Here is a 25,118-nt window from a genome sequence, read left to right on the forward strand (position 1 = left end):
ATCTTTTTCAGAAGTATTGAGAAAAAAAAGACTAGGAGCAATTGCAAGGGTTAAAGCCAATATTTGCTAATATTGAGTTCTTCTTGTTCAAAAAGAATTGTTTATAGGCCATCCTGGAACCTTGGACTTTGAAGCTACATACAGTATTTATCTACAATGACCACTTTAACCCTCTAATTGTGAGATTTATAAGCCAAATGTCGGTTGCTCCATGATTATAGAATTATCTGTTCTCAGGGCTTTAGTCTGCAAACATTTATCTTCATATGTGTTAACATTACTTAATTCATGAAATAGAACAATGGTATTTGGGTTTAAATCAACTAACTTTTAAGTCATTTTTTCACACATTTTTAAGGCCTACCACAGGAAAAGGAGTTATTTCTTATAAATGCTCAAACTTAATAAAGAAATAATTTCTGCAAACGTGTATGTATACATTTCATGTAACCTGTGTTTTTAGAAGAAAAAGTGAGGGTTAAAATACTGCTAGCAATTGTTTTTGACTTCTGTTAATCCGAACACAGTAAGAAACTCATAACTATCTTTAAAAAAGTTTGTTATCTCGTAGCCTGGATGTTGTTTAGAGTAAGATAAAATAAGCAGTTGATTATATACTAGAATTTGAACGTTTGTCCTCCATTCTAACATTATAGCTCTATTCCATTTTTTTCTTAAGACTGTATTTTTTCTTCAGGAATTCCTTTTAAAAGTACTCATACTCCTAGTAAGAGCCAATCGATGGCATCAGGTAAAATCTTAATTTTGAGTTAATATCTTAGCAGGGGATAACGTGTTCTATGAAAGTGGCCAAGGAAAAAAAATCTTAGTTAACTTTGCAATTTTAAGAGATGCTACATAGCTTAAAAGGCATTTTTTCCTAATATGTCTCAGTTTTAGTATACTAGTAAAAAGCAATTCATACTTTTAAGGGAATTTGTTCTTGTTCTGTTCTCTGCCTTCAGGGATTGGAAGAAAAAGTCCCTTTATCTGAACTGAGTGTATTAGATCATTGCTTAAAATAAATTCTTATAGCATAACTTCCTGCTGTGACTATTTTAAGCAAATCTTTCTTTGGCTATGTTCCATGCATGAAATGTGCTAATTATTTTAAAAAGTAAATTTTTATGAAATATAAATTTATCTTATATTATTAAAATAGTTATTTGAATACATTGTAAAATTAGATATTATCTACATGACTGATATTTCTTTATATCTCTATAAAATGTATAATTCATGAGGGGATTATGTATGCAAAGGTAATAATTTATGTTATATAGGTATCTACCATTCCAATTTATATAAATCACTCCAGTGCTAAAGATACTCGACAGTAGCAAATAAGTGTCAAAATGTAGTATTGTAGCAGTGTTTAGACCCACTTGGTTTGCATTGGCTCAGCGCCCCTTGGCAAAGATCCAACCTCTTCTGTAGAGGAAACCACATATGTTGGGACTCGGAGGGGCTGAAGGGTATCCTTTGTACTCTTCAGAGTTAAAGCAATCTACAGCACATAATTGAATTATCAGTAACTGGTTGGGACTTTTCTCCCCTTGGAATTAAAAAAAAAAAAAATCTGTAGAAAATAGTCCATTGAAGTTAGTAAAATTTACAATACATGTGTACTTGGAGGCTTTCTACAAACAAGGCTGTGTCTATTGATAAAAAGGCCATTATCGTTTATATTTGCCATGGGCTTTCAGTGTAGAATCACAAGAAATTATAGCAAAATCATTCACAAAATGAATTTTGTAATAATTATTTCATAATACCTTTTTACGATTTTTAATCTTTTTCAGACTAGATTTTGAGTCTATTAGAGTGAATAGTGCAGGTATATAATTAGTAAATATTTGACAAATAAATAATTGCTGAGAAAGAAAGTCAAGATTATCTGGATTGTTTGGGAACATTTCCACTATCTAGAAAATAAAAATTAAGTAGATTGAGTTATTTTTTGTTTCTTTGTTTTTCAAATTCTCTGGCATTTAAAGAATATGGATGAGATTATGAATTTTTTTTTGTCTTTTGTGAAAAAATTTTTGGGAAGAACTATTTGTTTGTTTGTTTGTTTGTTTTTGATGGAGTCTGGCTCTGTGGCCCAGGCTGGAGTGCAGTGGTGCATTTCTGCTCACTGCAACTTCTGCCTCCCAGGTTCAAGCAATTCTCCTGCCTCAGACTTTTGAGTAGCTGAGACTACAGGCGTGTGCCACCACGCCTGGCTAATTTTTTGTATTTTGAGTAGGGACAGGGTTTCACTGTGTTAGCCAGGAATGTCTAGACCTCCTGGCCTTGTGATCCACCCGCCTCGGCCTCCCAAAGTGCTTCCGAAGTGCTCCCAAAGGCGTGAGCCACCAGGCCCGGCAAGGATTATTTCTACAGGGACTTAGACTTAAAAGGAGGTATAAGCACACATTGCAAGGATGTGACACTTCACAACTTAACTTTTCCAAAGTTTAATGATTCCAAAGTTGGTTCCTAAGGCCTCTCTTCAACTAGGGAATGCCTCGTGGACTCCTTCTCTGGGACAGGCTCTGGAAGGATGATGCGCGTTTATTTGACAGTCTCTTTCCCCAACACTAGATCAAAATGGACCAATCAGAACCACCCAGAAGTCATCACATTGCGAGAGAAGGATATGGATCTAGAATTGTACTTACCACTTCTAACACTTTTGTTGTAGGTTGAGTTTCCCCAGAAGCCAACTCTGAGATGAATATTAGCTTGTAAGAGAGCGCTCTTGGAATCAGCCCAGTGGGAGGAAAACTAGGAAGCAGTGTTAGGCAAAGGGAGAACTGAGCTGTGACACAGTCCCAGCAAAAGCCGCAGCTGACAGGCCAAGCTGATAATGCGGCAAACATTTCAATATATTTTTCCAGTGTGAGTGATAATACCATTTTAACTCCATTTATCCTTTTCTCCTATCTAATCTGTTCACCACAACCATGAAAGTTATCGTCACAAAATTAAAAGTCTGAATGTGTCTCACTCACTTGTACAACTCTGGCAATTTTTCCTATGAACTTGAATGAATGCCAGGCTTCTTAGCATTGACTTCTAAGGCTCTTCCTAGCCCATTTCCACCCTGTTTCCAGTCTCACTGTTAACTATTCTTCATTGTTCTCTCACATGCACTGTTTTCTGCTTCTCACCCCCAACCCCTCTCTTTCTCCTTTACTCAAAGCATACTGCTAATTCTTTTAAAAATAAAGAATTTACTATCAAGTTCTGTGCCTAAAACTTCCTGGATTTCACTTTCTTGCTCATTTCACTCCTCTTTATTCTTGAAAGAATTTATTGAATTATACTCTTGTCTCCTTTTGCTCTCGAAGCCTTCACCTCACCCTTGGGAAGTTTAAGTGCTCTTCATGTTTAGTAGAGCATTTTATATATTTATACCAATCTCAGATGTCCTAGCTGATAGTGTTATCAGTATTCATTTGTATCAGTATGTCTTCATCCAAATTATACATTCCTTCAATAAGGGGATAATTTTTCATGGACTTCTAATTCTCTTTTAGCACACTGCAGTGTCGTATATATAAAAGATACTAAGTAGTGTGTTTATTTTTTTTTAATTTATGATTTTTTTTCCTTTTTTTAAGAAACCGCTGTATTACTTTTATCAACTAGCATAGAATAGATAGCTAGTAGAATAAAAGACACCTAAATTTGATTTTAAAAAGTATGTTATATATGTTCATTAACTCTGAACATATATGACTACAAAAATGAAAATATCATGTGCCTAATCATGTTATCAAGGACGCAGTTCTTCTCTGTCTGCCATTCTTGAGGTTGGCATTATCTTTAGGTTGGTAGCAAGATGGCTGCCACAGTTTTCATGGGTCACATCCTGACAAAGAAATATAAGTGGAAAAATAGATCATCACTTATATCTCTCTTTTTAGGAGCAAGAAAAACTTTTGCGAAACCCTCTCTTTCATCCCATTGGCCAGAAATACATTAATTTCAACTCTCAAACTTGCAAGGGAAGGAGGGTAACTATAAGTTGCTTATATCTAACATCTTAAGTAGAAGGAATATTCTGGAACCAAACGTTTTGATTACTACACTTACAGAGAAGGAGCAGGAAAAAAACTTTCTTTGAAAAGTTATTGACTTAGAGGAGTGATTTCTTTTTCTTTTTTAATTTAACACAGGTAACCCAAAAGAAACTTAAAAATTTACTCAGCCAAACAAAAAGAAGAGTATATATTGCCTATTTCGAAAGAATTATAAAGATTAGCTAGTTCTATAAGAAAATTATCTGGAAGAATGTGTTTTCTTTCAGGAGATATCACTGGAAAGTATTTATTAACAGTAAAAATCCTTGAAACGATGTATTTTATTCATCTTGCATAGTAAAAATTGAAAAATCTGCTAATCCTTACAAATAATTATCTTGCTTATAAAGGACTTTATTTGCCTCTGCGAAAGTTTTCTCTGATTCTTAACATAAACTTCATGAAATCTAGTCTGCTGCAAAGCTCTTTAATTATGGTGATATCGTTCAAGTTTTCTCCCTTTAATATTTTGACCGTTTGGGGGGATGACATTGATGAGAAATAGTGGATTATAACTTAGATCAAAGACTTGCATAATATGTTATTCTGTTATCATAGCATTTAGTATTAATCACTAAAGATGTACAGAGAACATATTTTTTAAAAAATCAAATAGCTAAATATGATTTAAGCATCATTTAATATATATCTTAGTGTAATTATACATAAAATAATGCCATGTTTACGGATTGGTTTTGTCAGTCTCTGCAGCTGAAACAACTGATACATGTTATAGAAGTAAAACTTGGAATATTTTATAAGTGACTATACTTTGAATATTTTTTCTTTTGCCCTTCTACTTGAGCCAGCTTTTCTTTTTCATTTGGTTCAGAAAAATCCATTGAGTATCTATTATTGGCACTAAGAATATTGGAATAGAATATAAAACTCAGATCTTGACATTGCTCAAATCCTAGTTAGGGAGACAAAGCATAATACAGTTACAAGACCAGTTGGAAAATCTTTAAATGTACAAAATAATGAGACAGATCACATATGGTAGGAATCGACAGAGAGGAAAACAATTACATTTTGTTCATGGTTTTGAACTAGTACAAGATGGATGAGTAAAATTTGGATTAATGTTAACTGGTTAATTTAAAATGTTTGCATTGAAATTTGGAACTTGGGGTTTGTTGTTTTCTTGATGTTTAGTTCAAATTGGGAAAAATATATTTGAGAAATGGAGCAGAAAAAAGTCTATTTGCTATTCTGTATGTAGATTTCTCACTTGATCTTAGCCAAAAGTCCAAGAGGGATTATATGTAGATTTCTCATAGTTTAAATTAAGGGAGCTGAATTTTCCTGCTGTAGCCCTTAGCACCCTAGTCCATCTCTTGAGTCAGAGGAAATATATAAAAAAAGAACTTTAATAGTCCTTCAGAAAGTGGCCAACTGTGAATAGACATTTATGTCTATTTATCATTTATTTATAAGTGATGCATTAGAAGCCTGTTCAGTGTAGACATCAAAATAATGAATGTGGCTGACATTTGTACAATATGGTTTAAGGACCTGTGGTTTCTAAACAAATGATTTGAAACTATGATATCTGTCAGTTTGACTACAAGTCAGCATTCCCTACTTCAGCGAGCCTGAAGTAGTTCTAGAAATAATTCATATAAAATCCAGAGCCCTCTCTATGTAAACTTCAGGAATAATGTATACAAGCTGAAAGTCTCCCCCTCCCTCTCTCTCACTGTTTTTTTTTTTTTTTTTTAATGGAGTCATAGTTGATGGTAAAAAAATACCCAATACTCTTTGTTTGGTTATGTTACTTAGTTGGACTTCTGAGTTAATGAATTGTTGGGATCCTTCCATATGAAAATATTACTTATTTTGGAAGCAGTTCAAACCTGCAGGGATGGAATGAGTCTCTAAACCAGGATGCAAGCAAAGGGTCACGAAGAGAATGACCTATGACTTACCAAGCTGAGCACTTCTTTTGTATCTATATTATTGAAGCATTCGTTTGTTGGCTTTCTTTTTGTCTTTCTTCTTTCTTTCCTCTCTCTCTCTTTCTCTTCCTCTCTCTCTCTCTTTCTTCCTCCCTTTCTTTTTTTCTCCCTCTTTCTCTCTCTTTCTTTCTCTCTCTCTTTGTCCTTCTCCCTCCCTCCTTCCTTTCTTCCTCCCTCCCTCCCTCCCTCCTTCTTCCCTCCCTCCCTCCCTCCCTTCCTTCCTTCCTTCCTTCCTTCCTTCTTTCCTTCCTTCCTTCCTTCCTTCTCCTTTATTCCTTTGGACTGTAGGGACAGGCAAGTAGACTAATAAGGAATAAGCTTACTCTGGCCGGGCATAGTGGCTCACACATGTAATCCCAGCTCTTTGGGAGGCCAAGGCAGGTGGATCACCTCAGGTCAGCCTGACCAACATGGTGAAACCCCATCAATATTAAAAATGCAAAAATTAGGCGGGGCACGGTGGCTCACGCCTGTAATCCCAGCACTCTGGGAGGCCGTGGCAGGCGGATCACAAGGTCAGGAGTTCAAGACCAGCCTGGCCTATCTAGTGAAACACCATCTCTACTAAAAATACAAAAATTAGCTGGGTGTGGTGTCAGATGCCTGTAATCCCAGCTACTTGAGAGGCTGAGGCAGGAGAATCACTTGAACCCAGGAGGCAGAGGTTGCCATGAGCTGAGTTAATGCACTCAAGCCTGAGTGACAGAATGACTCCCTCTCAAAAAAAAAAAAAAAAAAATTAGCCAGGCTTGATGGTGGACACCTATAATTCCAGCTACTCAGGGATCTGATGCAGGAGAATCACTTGAACTTGGGAGGTGGAGGTTGCAGTGAGCCAAGATCATGCTGCTGTACTTCAGCCTGGGTAACAGAGTGAGATTCTGTCTCAAAAGAAAGAAAGAAGCTAACTCTGAGACCGCAATTATTATTTACTTTATACACAAATCCAACAGTAATTGGAATGCCAATTCATGAAGTGTAATAGTACAACTTTATTTTACCTTCTACAATCCCTTTCAATCTATCCTGTAGAGCCAGTTCTTCCCTTGGGCCTGTTTGATAACTCCAGCAGGCCCCATTACTTTCAAGGTCACTTTTAGTTAGTACCAACAGCTACTACCTAGAAATTCAAAGGTCTAATCTAATGTAATAAAACTTCCAACCTCATTTACAATTGAACTGCTGCTCCATCTGCCTGTCCCCGCATGGGGCTGCAGCGTCAGGGAGAGTCCTACAGCAAAGGCATGCTCATAGGTTTCTTCTCTGTGACCCCTACCTAGTGCTCCTTCCCCTCCCTAGACCTTTTAGACACAGTGTATGACACCCCCCAGAGTTGAATCAGAAGAAAGAAGAAAGAGAGGGGATTGGAGAAATGTCTTCTCCACTGACATTGTCAGAGGAATGTCACTTCTCAACTTTCTGGCCTTGTCAGACATATAGAGTTTACTTTTCTTCTATAGGCACGTTTATGAGTATTTGTAATTTCCTGTTTCTGGAGTTCTTTCTCTTGCAGTTCACTGGGTGAGTGCATTTCTTTTCTGACTGGTATGTTCTCATACTTTATCCTGAGACAGATTGCAGTACTGCCAGGTGTTAGCTTCTGAAATCTTTTCACTCAACCCTCTTGAACAGGGCATAAAGTGACCTCATGACATCCGCCTGACATTTTTTTGTGTTTTAATTATGGTTTATATCTGTTCCATGGAAAACCATTATGTGCTTTGTCTCTGGACACACTCAAAGTGTGGGCTGATACCAATGTCGCTATCAAGCCTGTCTTCTGTTTTTATTGCAGTTTGTCAATCTCTCATCCTTTAGATACTAGTCTACAGTGTCACATGAAAAGCATATTCAACAGTAAATGCTTCATGAAGTTCCTTCAAAGTCCCTTCCCTTGCAACTACTTTTCACTTCTGGGGGTTGTAGGACTTATGGTTGAAGTGTCTCAGAAGAAATGTCTTTCCCAAAGGGGAAGGAAAAACTTTGTAGTCTCCAGTTTCCAACTGCTTTATAGCTTGGAGATGCCTACAGTTGTCTAAATGATTCTTGGTCACCATTGAAAATGTTTGCATCTTGAGCTAGCACCTCATTTTTCGTGCTATATTGTCATATTTGTAAAATAGGATCTCAGATTAACATTGCTTTACCTGTAAACATTGTAGGTATCTCACTGCCTGTCATTCTTGAGGTATTCACATTACAATCATAGGGGTCAACAAATGAAGAGTATTAATATTCTTATTCATATTATTTACCTTTTGGTTGTAAATAGCATCAATTAAAACAATTTCTGTTTTACACATTGTTTCCCATGCTTTTTAATCATATTTCTAATGAGTTCCAGCAAAGTTAAGCTTTAACAGAGAATCCAGATAAAAGAAAGTACAGAACATATGTTGACCCATTTTTAAACAATTATCAAAATTTATCTTCAGTTTATTTTCATTTTGAAATAATAATCATTTTATACAATTAATTTAAATAAATTTTTTCTCTTGCAACTGGTATATATGGGTATTGGATTTTTATATAAAATGTCCCAACAATTATTGTATTAGGAATAAAAAGTGATCATCATTAAATGAACCCCAACATAAACCTATTAGCTAAACTTCCACTTAAAGTTTTAAAGGCAAAATCAGTATAGTACTTGAACGTTTACTGTCTAAACCAATTTACATTTGCATTTTATGTAAAATATTTTATATTTTAACAGAACTGTTTAATGTAAAAAATATTCTAAGTATATTGGTGGATAAAAAGGGACTTTTCTCATGGGTTTAACAAATGAAAAAAAATGATGTATCAAAACGATATATAAGTTTCATAGCCTACCTAAGGTAACTCCATATTTTTATTGACTAATTTAAGATGATTTTATTTCACCTTGCAAAAATAAAATTTAGGTCTCCACATTTATTTAAAAACTTTACTCTTTGAGTTATTGAACCAAAAAGTAACCAGAACTATTTAAAAGAGAATATTGAATAAAACTTAAAGATAAATTGTTAAACTAGAACTGGGACACCTTAGGATTGAGGTTTAAGTCATAATGTAAAATAATTCTAGATTTATATATATGAGAATCTTTTTTTTCTTCTACATTGTAATGGTAATGTATTTTTTAATTTTTTTCATATTTAACATGAAAATTGTGCTTGTAATTATAAAAAATACTCAGATTACTTGAAATCCACAATACTATGCCCTTATTTTTGAGCATTTATATCATGAAAACAACTAATCTAAATGAGTTTATAAGTGTTCATATAATAATTTTCAGTAGAATATTTAAACACCCTCTTTGCCCAACATAAAAAGACCTTTGTTATTTCCCTTTCTCTAAGGAAGTCTAAAACGAGAGTTTTCATACATGAGGAGTCTACATTTGCTTGTGTGATATTGAGTTTAAGCAGAACTACTTTTGTAAATCAGAATGACCTTCTGATTCCAGTTCTATTAACTTACTCTATGGCTGAATAAGACATTTCTGTCTAGTGCTTCAGCCTGCATGTCTATTATATAGTGGGAAAAAAATAGAATAAATAACCTTCTCACTTAAAATCAAGTGATTGATAAAAGTGTCAGCCTCTTAATTCTTATTGAATACTTGAAATTAAGAAAATATAAATACTTGGAAACCATGTGGACATCCTAATAAAATAACTTTTAGTATAAGGCACCCTGCTTAGTTTCATGTGATTAATCTTTCCCACTGCCTGCCAAGCACATGCTGTCTAGTAATCACAGAGGTAAAACAATCAACTCGTTCATGCATGTGCTGGCTCCCTAGCCTGGGTGCTGATGTGCAGGTCCCATCTGGTCACTGTAATGGACTGTTGAGCTATTGTCAGACCGCTCAGACTCCGCCAGAACTCTGACAAGAACTCCTTCTCTGTGTCCAGTTCTATGGGAAACTCTGTAGATCACTTTTCAGTGAATAATTACTGAGCGTTCACTATGTAAAGATTCTGTGCCAGCTGCTAAAGGTGGTAGGAATAAGTAGCAATGTTCCTTGACACGGGACATCAGTGCTTACTAAACTTCAGTGAGTCATGGATTCGAGGTGATGAATGGTATTCCTTACAAAAGTTTGAAGTCCATCCACAAGAGTAATTGGACCACAAGTTCTAAATTACCAAACCATTTTTGGATTTATTAGAATTTATATTAATTTGTATGGTATATTACGATTTCTCTCTCTTTCGTGCAGTACATATTGGTAGGTGTTTTTGTTTGTTTTTTTTTTCTTGTTTGTTTTATGAGATGGGGTTGCACTCCTGCTACCCAGGCTGGACTGTGGTGATGTGATGTTGGCTTACTCCAGCCTTGACTTCTTGGGCTCAAACAATCCTCTCGCCTCAGCCTCCTGAATAGCTGGGACTGCAGGTGCTTGTCACCATGCCCAGCTAACAATTTTGTGTGTGTGTATTTTTAATAGAGGCAGGGTGTTGCCACGTTGCCCAGTCTGGTCTCAAACTTCTGAGCTCATGCAATCTGCCCACCGCACTTGTAATCCCAAAGTACCTGGATTACAGGCGTGAGCCACGGCACCCAGCCTTGGAGTGCATATTTATTGAGGTTCTACTATATTCCCGATAATCTTCTAGTTGCTGAGAGTATAGTGGAGAATAAAAAAGGTCAAACGTGTGTGCTCATAATGTCTTCAATTTGGGAATAGTTAATGGAGAAAAGGAAACACATAAAATAGCACTTATTCTTAAGTATTATGGTAAAAAAAATCAATGGTGTTCCTGGGAAACAACTTCAGACTGCTTATTAGAAAAGACCTTTCTGAGGAGATGATAATAAAATTGACACATGTTTATAAGAAGAGATCATCTAGAAGAGGTCAGATGTATTTTAGGTAGAGCAAACTCTACGTAGAAGATAATAATGAAGTATTATTTGAAAGAGCATCATTAGCTGGCATATAGAAAGAAGCTCAATAAACACTCACTGCAGGTTTTGTTCAAATGAGTATTAACGTGGTGGAGATAATAATTTGTGTTTTAAGGCTGGGCTGCTGAACTCACACCTACCTAAGGTCACAAGCCAAGCCGTGGTGCAGTAGGGACTCAGATTCATGTCTTCTGATTGCAATGCATTTAATCCATCTTTACACCTAGAAAAAGGTCTCAAATTAAGCTTACTGTGAAAAAGAAAGTGCCAGATGGATGTGATAAGCTCAAATGTAGTAGAAGACAGAGATAGTCGGTGGAAGAAGGCTAAAAAGCAAACGAGGCTCCTGAGCTGAGTAAGGAAAAGGGAAAGGAAAGATAGTTGTTACCCAAGGCTTCATGAAGAAAGATTATGAAAAAGAGCACTGTAGACTCTGCCTAGAACTCCATCTTCTGTACTGAGGATGTTTTCTTGGAAAATTTGTAGGCCTGCATTTATGTAAAAAGAAATATATATATATATATATATATATATATATAATGGAGAACTTAAACTTCCCTTCTGTAACAATTTCGATCTAGGCCAGGCCAGTAACCACTGTGCAAGCTTTACCTTTGGCTGTCTTGCTCTGATTTTACAATAGGAAAACACCTTCCCTGTCTAGGGAACCCAGAGTAGCCATTGCTCTTTTAGCTGTTTAAATCCTTGTATCATACACCATTCAGAGTGATATATTTTTTTTAAAACCATTCAAAAACTTGTATCCTGTTTTTTGAAAGATATGGCCACTATCTAAAGGGTTCTGAATTTTTGCCTTTAATTAAGTTTTATGAACAAGTTGCAACTTCCTTTTATGTGTCCCATTCAGTTGTTTTGACATCTCTGAATTAGGCTAAGGGGGCATTTGACTGACCTTGCACTTGCTAACTTGAGTCAATTAAATTGCTTCTCCAAAGAGGAAACAAAGAGCAGATATAACTAGAATTTCCTTTGGATGTTGTTATAAGGTCTTATCATTATTTGAATGTTTCTGTAACTTGCCTAACACTGAATAATTAAAAATAAATTGTTTGACATTTTCACCTTACTAAAAGATAATTGTTCATTAATTTTATGAATAATGAGTGAAACAATAATTGTTAGGGACACTGCAATATTTTATGTGTCCCTTCTAACCACTTTTTCAAAGGAAGTAAAAAATATTATTAAAAGGACAAAAATTGTTTTGGATTTTGGAAAGAGATAAGCAAATGCAATCAATATAACTAGATCACAGGTTGTATTTTTAAATTCACACAGTTTCTGCTATATTTTCATTAAAAATTATTAAATCTTTTAAAAGTATGTTTAAACTATAACTTTATGCATAAAGCCTATTTACAGGGGTACTGAAGACAATTTTTACTTCAATAATATGGTCTCTTTTCATACTAGTGAGCTATAGAACTCTAAAAGAAAATATCAGATATATTTAGACAATAATATTTGAGCCTTCCAAGGTTAGCCTGGAAAAAATTAATCCTTTGTAAATGATCAATTGTGAAATACTATGAAGGCAACCTAAATATACTAATATGAGCAACTCAGTAAATTGTAGAATATGGGGCCTGGCTTATGAGACATACTTGTTTTACAGTATTGACCCATAAACTACTATTTCCAAGTGAAGAAATTTTATAAATTTATTTGCTTCTGTTTGCCAGTTTTCTGCTATCAGCTAGATCTATAAAAATCAGCACTCAAAACCAATTTGCAAGTATTGTTTAAATTGCTCAATTAGTGGTTATACCCTGAATAAGTAAGCTGAGAGTAATTCTTGGGTTCTTCTGGATCCACAGAAAAGATCTCCATTTGATTTTCTGATGTCTGCTCTTCCCGCATGTGGGTACAACAGTAAGCTCTCTGCATATCTGCAGTCCTTGATATCAAAGGTCTAAGATCCCAAAGGCCACAGCCCACCAAAATTATATCCTTAAAATCTGTATCTGCTGCATCAGCACAAGGTTAGTTAAGAATTAGTGTTTCAGCCAGTTGTGTTGGCTCATGCCTGTAATCCCAGCCCTTTGGGAGGCTGAGGTGGGCGGATCACAAGGTCAGGAGATCAAGACCACCCTGGCCAACATGGTGAAACCCTGTCTCTACTAAAATACAAAAAACTAGCCAGGCATGCTGGCCCATGCCTATCATGCTAGCTACTCGGGAGGCTGAGGCAGGAGAGTCACTTGTACCTGAGAGGCAGAGGTTGCAGTGAGCCGAGCTCATGCTGCTGTACTCCAGCCTGGTGACAGAGCAAGACTCCCTCTCAAAAAAAAAAAAAAAAAAAAAAAAAAAAAAAGTGTTCTATGGAACTATTTCAGAACAATTAAAATCTGGCCATTAGGCTATGGCATCTCTGCTTCTGGTATGACTCTCTTTGATAAGTAAAGGAAAAATATCTGTGGATGACTTTCTAAGGGATGAATACAGTTGTATCAGCTTTTAGAAACAGGGACATGTGCTTTATTGCGTACTCTTTTGTGCAACTTTTAATATGTCAGGATACTGTGTGTGACACAGTACAGTGCAAAATGATTTTTATGGCATTTTGTTGCTGATAAATTCAGAAAGCAGTGAGAATATTAATAATCACTGTCTTAAAATTGTTCACGTTACCTATTGATCCTGAAGGCTGACTTTTACTTGATAATGTAGACGTAGTTGAAAATATAATATCTACATTATCTATTAAAATGTAGACATTATGTTTTTAACTATGTGGTGTGCCTTTGTCTAATAGAGAGGCAATCTCAAAGTGTACTGGCTAGGCTACTAAAATAATTCAAGGAACACAGGTACCTCTTAGGTTCTTAAACAAAATATGCTGAAACTTCAGCTTATGTATGAAACATATCTTACTCTGTACCAATCACCTATAGTTAACACCTCTATTTTTCCCTCTATATAACTGTGTATGTCTCTGTCTTTCTCTCTTATTTTCCCCCCCACATGCACCTATACTTATACACTATACACACAGACTAAAAAAGTATGAAAATAGTGGAATGCTATTATATATGTGTGTATGGTACACTATATACATATATATTGCCTTATATAAACATTATATATATGTGATATATATACATAGAACATTTCAAAAGACTATTGAAAATTTTGCCATGTTTATGTAAAAATAAGGATGCATCTTTACAAAGTTTTTGTCTTGTTTTTTGTGTTTTTAGATTGAATTAAGGGAAATTCCATCTCTAAATTTTTTACCAATTATGAATCAAAATGAATATTTAAAAAAACAGTTCTAATGACTAGGTAGTTTGTAATAAAGAAAAATCCACCACAAATCATAATTAAATTGACATCTTTTCCATATTGGCCCAGCTATAATGACTTTTTCCCCGTCTAAGTCAATGTTTAGAGTCTGGAAGACAACCAGATATAATAGTTTGTTTTAATTTAACATAATTCTGTTTGTGATGACTAAGCCTTGGCAGCACTTTGTCAAAATAAGCCAATATATAATCTCAGTAAATCCCATTTTTGAAGGTTTTAATTTTACGTTAAGAAGTAAAATTTTCTTTGTGATTCTCAGAATCCCTGTGCTTGTATATAACATTTACTTGCTAATCAAAACGTTAATTATCTGAAGCTTGTAATTAGTTGTATGACTTCATCAACTAGGATGATGCAACTCAAATTACAATTATCTGACTTATAAGCAACAACTGAAAGTGTACAATAAAAACATTAAAGCATCTTTTAGAGATTTGTATTTCTTTGCAAAGAGAAACATGTGCAATTGCTATTTTAGTGTCAAGTCCCTAAGACTAAATTAGAGTTAAGCTACCTAACTAAACCAAACTTTTATATTAGAGTTGAAACAATTAAGAGCAAATAATTTAAAACAGAAGCTCAAAAGTAGAGACTGCTAAAGATATTGTTTCAGTAAGTGCTTCTCAGTGCTCCCTGGGCACAGTGGTTTCATCCCGTGTGCTCTCTTCCCACTCCATCCTGACTCAGATACAAGCACCACAATTTATATCTTGGCTGACATACAGAAGGCCCTTCATAACTATATGTCTAATGAACAAATAATGAAGATAACTACTTGGTGCTAACTTTGAAACCTTTATTTAGATTTCAAAAATGATATAAAGATTGCTTTCACATTTTGTCATTCTTTAAACAAATCCCTCCTCTTAGAAGCACTAATGAATATATTCACGCTTTTTTTGGAGGCATAATTTATCTCATAATTTAATTCAACTCAATCACCCAATACTATGATTTGAAGTAAAAAATAAAACCCTGTGATGATCTTTAGCTTTTTAAAACTCATTTACTTAATATGAAACAGTTATATATTTTTCTTTGTTTCCTATATTATTATTTGTATAATATGTAATTCTGAACAAATCTATAGACATTTGCCCTACATGTATTCCTTAAATGTGATTAAACCTGATTATCATCTAAAACAAACAAGAAGAACAGGATCTTACATGCCGAAATGACTCAAAGAAATATTAATCTAGCACAATAGCAAAGACATTAAATCAACCCAAATGCCCATTAATGATAGACTGGAAAAAGGAAATGTGGTGCATGTATGCCATACTACGCAGACATAAAAAAAGAAACAGATCATGTCCTTTGCAGAAACATGAATAAAGTTGGAGACCATTATCTGTAACAAACTAACACAGGAACAGAAAACCAAATACTTATAACATGGACTTCTATGTGTCCATGTGTTCTCATCCCTTATAAGTGAAAGCTAACTGATGAGAATACATGAACACATAGAGGGGAACAACACACAGTGGGGCCTTTTGGAGGGTGGAGGGTGGAGGAGGAAGAGAATCAGAAAAAATAACTAAAGTGCACTAAGCTTAATACCTGAGTGAAAAAATAATCTTTACAAGAAAGCCCCATGACATGTTTACCTATATAACAAACCTGCACTTGTACCCCTGAACTTAAAATAAAAGTTAAAAAGAAAGGAAAAGAATAAAAATATTCTTAAAATAAAAAACACCATTTCTAGGCACAAGATCTGCATCAATAAATATTTGTTGAGTGCATTGAAAAGATTAAATCAATTGACAGGTTATGGATACATATTCTGTGTATTATTTTCAGTCCAGTGTCATGAAGTGGTCCTTTGTAAAATTACTGTAATATTAAAGAATCGGCAAGTACGGCATTTGACTTTTGCAAGATGAGAAAGTTCTAGAGATTGGTTGCACAACAATGTAAATATACTTAATGTAACTAAATTCTACATTGAAAATTGTTACAGTGGCATATTTTATGTTATGTGTTTTTAACCAAATTTAAAAATAATAATACAATTGGACCAGTGGAGGCAGAAAAAAACGTGAGAGGATAGTTGAGAGCTCATAAGCTCATATCTAAAGTAAAGATTCTGAATTCAAGATGCAATTTTAAAAGAGCACTCAGTCCAATATCTTGCTAGAAAATAACAAAGGAACAAGCAGAACAAAAATAACAAACATTTGAAGAAACATTTCTATTCTTTGCCAGCTGCAGCATTCCATCTGGATTATTCATTAAGTTATGGCTTCATGATTCTGGGTTTACAACTAATCATTGGCCATTGGTTCATGCATTGCCCATTTTAGTATATCTATTTACTAACTTACATTATTCTCTTGTTCTTAATTATGTATTAAACACCTGAAAATGCACCTCCAGCACAAATGCTAGAGTCGGGTAAATAACCTGTTTCTTACCAGTAAGTCATCCTTCCCCTCCTCTCCCATTTTGGCTTGCCATTTTTCTAAATCCATCTACCTATATACCTGAAATGTAACCATTTTATTTTAGTTGCTTTTAACTTTATTTTATAGAGATTGTGCTGATTGCTATTTGGGGAGATATTCTTTTTTGACCTAATAATGAGTTGCTAATTTCCATTCATACTGCTTTTTGTTGCTGTAGCTCATTGATATTTGACTGCTGGCTACTATTTAAAGTTGTGTGATAGTAGCACTACAATGATTCAAACCATTTCTGAATAAATAGCATTTTCTGGTCTTCATTGTGTACCTCATCAAGGTTAGCTCATCACTTGAGCCTTCTGCTGCCTCTACAACCTGCCTATGTACATATCTTGATTGTAATCTGTGAGTGTTAAGATGTTCTCTAAGTAAACAAGCTTGCTTCATTTTAAAATCTCAATAATTTCATTGTATTTGTCTACTATGAGAATGTTGAATGCTATTCTCTCTTCTTTATTTAGAGACATAAAATCCTAAAATTTCATCATAAAGATAATATCACATAAACATTAATGACTTCTAAATCCTTTGTTAATTCCAGGTTTAACAAGTCTTTTTCGGTGTATTCCCTCAGGATATTTTCTTTTTTTCTCACCTATTAAAATGTTTTCTGCTACCATTCGTGAGAAACATAGTAAAAGTCTGTCCAGAACTCCTGGGGCATATATTATAAGTAATTTAGAGCTTGCTTTTCTTGTTCCTTCTTGCTTATAGATTAACAGAGAGCATTTCTTTCTGTAAGCTAATAGAGTAACATAACTGCTTAAACTTTATTTTGCAAAAACTTTGACAGAATTCCTACAAAAACTTCCTGACAGAATTGAAAAGAAAAAAAAAAAAAAGGCTTTAATTCAAGATTGTGAAGCATAATTAAAAGCTACCAACCAATACATTTAGAGCCCTGGACTTACATAATAGTTGAGAGCCCCAAGTTCAGGAGTCAGATGGACTTTGAGTCAGATTGTGGCTCTGCCTTAAGTTTTGTGGTCCTCAACATGTGATTTAAAGGTTATGTGACTAAGTTTTCTGACATCAAAATGGGAATAATAAGTACAGCCATCTCAGAGGGTCATTGTGAAATTTAAATAAGATAATGCTTATAAAACATTTAGCTAAAGTGGCAGATGCATCTGAGCTCCAAGCATGTTAAATATTGTCACCAAATTCACACTGGTCCTTGGCTTGGAGAAAGAACTTATGCTCTAACAGAGAGTTGTTTCTAACACTTCATGGCACATGATTATAATGTACTATACTCTGAGTAAACACAGAAAAACATAGTAAATACAGCCTCTTATTGAGGCAAATGCTCATATGAAATTCTGTTGACATCATGATAGAACTTATGGACCTCTGAACATAATTTATCTACTGTTACACACATTAATATAGAAACTAGAAGATTAACAAAAATGGATAGCACTAGACACTTGTAGAAACTTTCAGGGTGTCTTTGGGAAATATTTAAATCTAAAATTTCTTACAGTGACTCTAACAACATGCTTAATATCCATTCTTCAATTTCACACATTCACTCTCTAATCAGAATTGCAGAGTGTTAGGGTGTTTTGCATATTCAGATTGTAACATACTTTGAAATGTTTTGCAGATTTATTGGCCTGCTGCAAAGGAACGGGTGGAATTATGTAAATTAGCTGGGAAAGATGCCAATGTAAGTATGAAACTTTAAAAATTATCTTTGTAAAACTACTGATATGATAGTTTATAGTGGGCATTATTGAATTAATAATATTAGTGTGTTATTTTTCAGACAAAACTAACATATTCTACATGAATATTACTATAGAATGAAATATCGCTACCTTACCAAAAGCCATGATATTGTTTACAAAATATAAGAGATTTAGAAACACTTTACTTTCTAATGTATGAATTCTGAATATTATTTTTGTTACAATAAAGATTAGAAACACATTAAAATATTCAAAAATAAACCATCCAAAAAGATTGTAGTTCTAGGAATATGTATTTTTCATTTATGCACGTGTTGTGTAAGTGTACACAAAACCATCAGTTATTTCAGCATCACATAGAATTGATATATAATTTCTTTTGAGTTAAAATTAAACTTAAAATATCTATAAGAATTCCATTACATGGTGACATTATGGAAATAACAATATGAATTAGTTAATAATGAATGACAACATTCTGGCATAAGAACTAGTAATCACTTCCTCTAAAATTTACCTATTAGTAATATTGATTACATAAAATAACTCATAAAAGATAGAGGGTACTAATATAAACTTTAATTTAAGCTGCCTTGAAGATCAGAGAAAACCCGTAGACAGGTGTGAATTTTTGTCTCTGGTATGGTCCTGTCTGCCCTAATTTTTGTACTGTCCAAAAACTGCTCCCTCTAATTGTGTTACCTGATTTATCTCCAGCAATGAGTGCCATGGCTCTAATTGGCTCTTCTCCTCATCTGAATGCTCTGATTCAGGCCAGATACTCTGTGTTCTGCCCTCACTTCTACCCATTATGGTAATGGGCAGAATTGCTCCGTTTTTTGGCAAAATAAATCACATTCAAAATGGAACTCAAGATGAAAACAGGTCGTAACCTGGGGCAGAAACATGGACATCTTGAGGCTTCTTTTGCACAATCCTTTAGTTGTACTTCTAACTACAATAACGCAGGGATATTAAGCTCAGCAATGCCTTCATGTTTAATGATAACAAATAGTGTTTGTTATATGAAAGACCAATTAAGTTAAAAAAATCCTGTATCAATGTGATAGAAATAAAACAACATGACACATAATGCCTAATGATATGAGGGGAAGCTCGGAAAGCAAATTAATCTCAGACAACAGGTTAGTTCACTCATTTGTTATTCATTTATTCAAAAATATTTTTAGAGATCCTAAATATGTATATGAAGCTGATATCATATCTGTCCTCATGAAGCTTTCAATCTAATGGAGGATACAGATACTTCTCAAATGATAACTTCTACATAGTAACTACAAAGCAAAATAATTGAAATGAAACAAAAACAGACTAGTGGTTACCCTAATTTTGTATTCAGTTATTAACAGAATTAAATAGCATCCTTTCAGACATATTTATATTAGTAGAAATGTGTCAGGGAGTGTTAACATAAAATGCAATGGGAAACAGTTTTTACATTTAGGTTACTAGAAAGAAAACGGGTTAAACTTGTCTCTAATGTATTCTTTTTCCTCCCGTGGCTTTAGTATCTTCATCCAGTTCAATATTCCAACACCAAACAGGTGGCCAGGACTGCAAAATCACCAACACTTTACTGAACACTCAGGGGAAAGAAATGCTTTCGTTACGAGAGCTTTTCAAATTTTTCATTGAATTGACAGTATAAGCATGGCATAACCAGCATGAACATTTTTATATTTGTGTTTTACCAGTATTTAGTATATGATAAGGAGGCAAAAGGAAAAGGATGTTTTCAATTTACTCCAATAAACTGGTTTTCCCATGGAGTAGATAAAGGATAAACAGTCAAGGTCAAACATGTTCACTAAATCCAGTTACATAGTAACTTAATTGCCCCTCTTATTAAGCTAAAGCAAAGGGTGATAAACTTTCCTGAGGTGGTATCCTTGACCATGTAGGATTCTGTATGTAGAACACATTTTTCCAATTCAGTCATGATTGTGAACTAGTATCCACCTCTAACCTTTAAACCCATTTGCTGCTAACCCAGAATTAAAGATATGAGGAGCTTTTTGCTTCCTGCCAGTCTGTAGTTTGATGTTGAATCATGCAGTGATCATTTGTAATTTTTACCTTATTTTAATTTGTTCCTTTAAAATAATGTTTTATTTTAGAGCTACTAATAATAGCTAACATTTTTTTGCTTGAAAATTTTATTAAAATATGAATTAAACCTGAAAATAGAACAATCAGCATGCCAGCCCTTTGCATAAAATCAGCAAGAAAAAGGAGAGAAGGAAGGAAGGAAGGAAGGAAGGAAGGAAGGAAGGAAGGAAGGAAGGAAGGAAGGAAGGAAGGAAGGAGAGAGGGAGGGAGGGAAGGAAGGAAGGAAGGAAGGAAGGAAGGAAGGAAGGAAGGAAGGAAGGAAGGAGGGGGAGGGAGGGAGGGAAGGAAGGAAGGAAGGAAGGAAGGAAGGAAGGAAGGAAGGAGAGGGAGGGAGGGAGGGAAGGAAGGAAGGAAGGAAGGAAGGAAGGAAGGAAGGAAAATATCTAACATTTTTATAGCAGTTACTATGTTCAAGGGACTGTTTTTAATGCTTTACATTTATAATCTCATTTAATCCTTATGACACACTATGTGCTACTTTTTATTATTATTTTTTTATATTTTCTGGATGAGAAAACTAAAGCCAAAAACATTAAATGGCTTGCCCAATGTCATGCATCTGGTAAATAGTGAAGCCAGGAATTGAATCCAAAAGTCTTGCCCCAAGGTCTGTGCTCTTACATAGCAGCATAATATATATATATATATATATATATATATATACACACACACACACACACACACACACACACACACACACACACACATATATATATATATATATGAGGTCCAAAAGCTATATCCTTCAAATTATTTCCCTCTGTCCTTTCATCATAACATAGATCCTGATTTTTAATAGCATTACATAGATTTTGGCCAACAGAAAAAGACAGCTCTGTGGTTTTATTAACATCTTTTATTACGTTTGGCATTACTCTCTCCTCCTTCCTCTCTAGTAATTTTTACCTACTTCCCAAGAGTGTGTTTAGGATTAACAAGTGTTTGGAAAGACTGTCCCTTTACACAAAGGTACTGTATAACTGCAAAACAGTGAATTATTTACCCTATTGAAAGTTAGCTGATTGGGGTGGGGACAGTAGGAGATGAGGAAACAAAAGGGAACTATCTTACTTTGTTGAACACAGTCCCCAGTTTAATCCAATGAAGGGTAGAAGTCACAGGAAGATATGAGGTACTATTTTGCTTCTGTTTAGAAGAAAGTTATACAAAAGAAAGTAACTGAAGAATGTCTTTAGTCCTGACTGCATAATTGTGGGTTCAACAGCTTACTGCAGGCAAAAGAAACCACAGGATGAGGAGAGCCTGGGCTCTGTTTGTAAGCTTAACCACAGAGAGGCAGAGCCTGTCCACACAGACAATACACAGAGTTAAAGTGTCTTCCAGAACTTCAGTACTTTAATTATATTCTTCCTTCCTTCCTTTCTCTCACTTTCTTTTCTTCTTCCTTTCTTTCTCTCAAGAAAGTCTAAAAATAACATAGAATGTTCACTATAGAAAGTTTGCAAATTATATACAAGCAAAAAAGAAAAACAAGTCATTTATAAATACCTCTCCCAACATGAACACTGACCAGAGATAGCTGGTGACATTCTGATGTTTATTCTCCTATCTTATCTATTTACTGTTTTTCACAGTGAAATCATTGTGTACATAGTCACCTAAAATACTTTTTTTTTAACTTCACAGACTGCCATGAGCATTTTCCTATGTCATTAAATTCCTTTTTATTACACCACTTTTAATAGCTAAACTGCATTTATTTATATATTATTTCATCAATTCCCTACTGTTAGAATTTTGGTACATACTCAGTTTTACTATTGAAAATGACACTGTACATGAAAAACATTCATATAAAATATTGTAAACATCTTTGACTATTGAGTAGACTTTCACTAGTTAAGGACATAAAATTTTTTATAAACAATTTTCCAAATTGCCCTCCAGAAAGTTTATGCCTCATATGCTTTAACCAGCAGTATGTGATCAAGTGAGGGTATATTTACCTATTATACCATTGTTAATATTGGATACAACATACAGTTAATGCTTAATACAAATGCACAGAAATTAATAAAAATGTATATTTATTCTTTGCCAATAGAAAAAAAAATATTTTTGCTGTTTTACCCCAATATTTTTTCATTACTCTAAACGTCTTATATAGTTGTAAAATAAAAATTTTAAATAGCATATCCCTGCAGCCTGTTTATTTTAAATTTTTATGTTTGCCTTTTTCTTGCTATTTACAGATTTATAAAACATATACACACACATGTATATGTACACATATATATAACATTAATATGTATGAGGTATACATACAGTATATTGCCTTGTGTTCCACTCATGAAAATCATAGTCTTTATTGGTTACCTTATTTGATGTAGTTTTTATTTAAATAGGGATTTCTATCTTTTTTTAAAAAAGTTTTCTTTTGCACTTATACTGTAACTGATTATTGCTCTGTAGAAATCTTGACTGTTAGATCTCCATTTTTAAGAGATACATGTGATATATGAGTTTTTCTATTTTTATTTGGAAGTATTAACAATCCATTAAAATATTTTAAAGATTTTAAGATTTAAGATTTTAAGACCTAAACCAGTATCTCTGCATCCTGGATCCTGCCTGAGAACTTCTAGACAAGCCTAACATGTCGCACAGCAAGAGGCATAGGTGAAAAGTCAAAGAATGTTGATGATCACAATATTCTGCAGCACACATTAAAAATAAAACCAGATTAGACTTCTAATATTTAACATAATAAATTAACAATTTAAATTAAATTAATGTGAATAAATTAAAATTAACAATTGTAAGTCAGTTATCAGAATAGATATAAAGCTGTATTGGATTTTATTGGAGTCTACATATGTCTTGAGAATTATAAGTATTTCTATTTTGCTATTATCTTTCCAGGTATCTGGGGAGAAACTAAAATTCTAAGCGTTAACGCATAGACTACTACATATTTTCTCTCTAAGTAGGAATTCAGCTTTCTATTTGTCTTATTTAGCTATTTATATATGTATGGATGTATATGAGAGAGAAAATATTGAAACATCTAATATTACTTAAGATAATTAAAAAGTTGATGTTTGTTTTGGTTCTTTCTCTCTTCTCCTCCCCTTCTTCGCTTTTTCTTTCTTTTCCAGTGGGGTTAGGGTAGACCTATGGAGAGCTACGTAGGAAGGAGGAATAAAGGAAGGCAGGAGAAATTCAATACTTTTCCTAAGTTAAATATATTACTCCCTGGATTCTTTGGTCACATGCAATGATTGCCATTGTGGGCAATAGCTGACAAATTAGCTTTCAAGGAAAGTTACAAAGGCTGCTTCTCAAAGTTATCTTTCTTCATGCCTCAGAGAATTACACTACCATTGATAGCCTTGCATGTCACTAAGTGAATTAAATCAAGTTAATTATTGATCATGATGTTTAAACAAATCTTTGAAACTTTGTGCATAAAAATAAAACAACACAGGATCTTTGAGACTTAAAAAAAATGAAGTTATGAATTGAAAGGGAAGTCATTGTAAAGCTTTTTGCAACAAGGATTGTTTGGCTTAAATGTCAGCCTTAGGCAAAATTTAAAGCTAGAGACCTTATCTTTCAGGATTTCTGTTCACAGGTTTCTTTTCCTCAGGCAGCCAATGCCTTTCTATTGCCTCTAGGCACTTAGAGAACTATCCTCTCTCAATTTCCCTACAGAAAACTTTGAGCGCAACTGAGGTTTTTGTAATCTGTGTCAGATAATTCAAGATTCAGCCATACTTTGTTTTGTTCTCTGTTAGCCCAATCAGACAGAAGGGAGGAATTTCATAAATTAATCCTAGGTCTGTTTTGTCAAGTCAGGAAATTGGCATATTAGGTTTCTAGGACTAGCACCATTTTAATAAAGTAGTCCTAGAAAAGTGAAAGGAAATGAAATACTTTAGGTGTGATTCAGAATGTTTTTAAAAAATAATCACCAAAATTGTATCCCCACTGTGTACAAAATGTTACCCTTGGCCATATTTGCCATTTTAAACAGTGCTGTGTCACGCATAGCTTCTACTCTGTTTCACTCCATAATTTAAAATCTGGAAAGGGAGTAATATTTCTTTATTCAAATGTTTCTTTCAGAATTTTGCAAAATTACTTTCTAAATTCTACGGTTGTTTAGTAACACTGAGCTTTTGAAAAAATGACAAAATAATTGGTGGTGAGTTGGTCCTCCCTCAGTCCTGCCATATGATTTTACTCTTCCCTGCCCTGTGTGCAACTTTTTGTTGTAGCTCCCCCCTATGCACTAATCCCTTTGTACAGGAAAACCCAAGGAATAAAAGTCTTTTCAAAAAGTGAGCATGAGTGAGCAAAATCAAGGCTGGATAATAAAGCCTCCTACCCTAGCCATGAGGTCATCATTAAAATTTACTTGGCGATAATATACATTTCTTTACTTTTATCTTCTCTCTTCTCATATTAGTCTTCATTGTTTGTTCAAAACTATTACTATTGGCCTGCCACGATGGCTCATGGAAGGCCAAGGAGAGAGGATTACTTGAGGCCAGGAGTTCCCGACCAGACTAGGTAACAAAGCAAGACGCTCTCTCTACAAAA

At 34.3% G+C, this 25,118-nt stretch overlaps 1 protein-coding gene across 1 annotated transcript in view; it reads left to right on the forward strand.

Moving 5' to 3' along the window:
* SEMA3D (semaphorin 3D) overlaps positions 1–25,118 on the forward strand; it is a 206,559-nt gene that overhangs the window by 100,592 nt on the left and 80,849 nt on the right. Inside the window, exon 4 of the mRNA XM_037736584.1 lies at positions 18,330–18,400. Coding sequence (XP_037592512.1) covers positions 18,330–18,400 — 71 coding nt within the window. The remainder of the gene's footprint in view (positions 1–18,329; positions 18,401–25,118) is intronic.

This window comes from Cebus imitator, unplaced genomic scaffold (genome assembly GCF_001604975.1).
Source record: "Cebus imitator isolate Cc_AM_T3 unplaced genomic scaffold, Cebus_imitator-1.0 Scaffold26, whole genome shotgun sequence".
Classification (NCBI taxonomy): Eukaryota; Metazoa; Chordata; class Mammalia; order Primates; family Cebidae; genus Cebus; species Cebus imitator.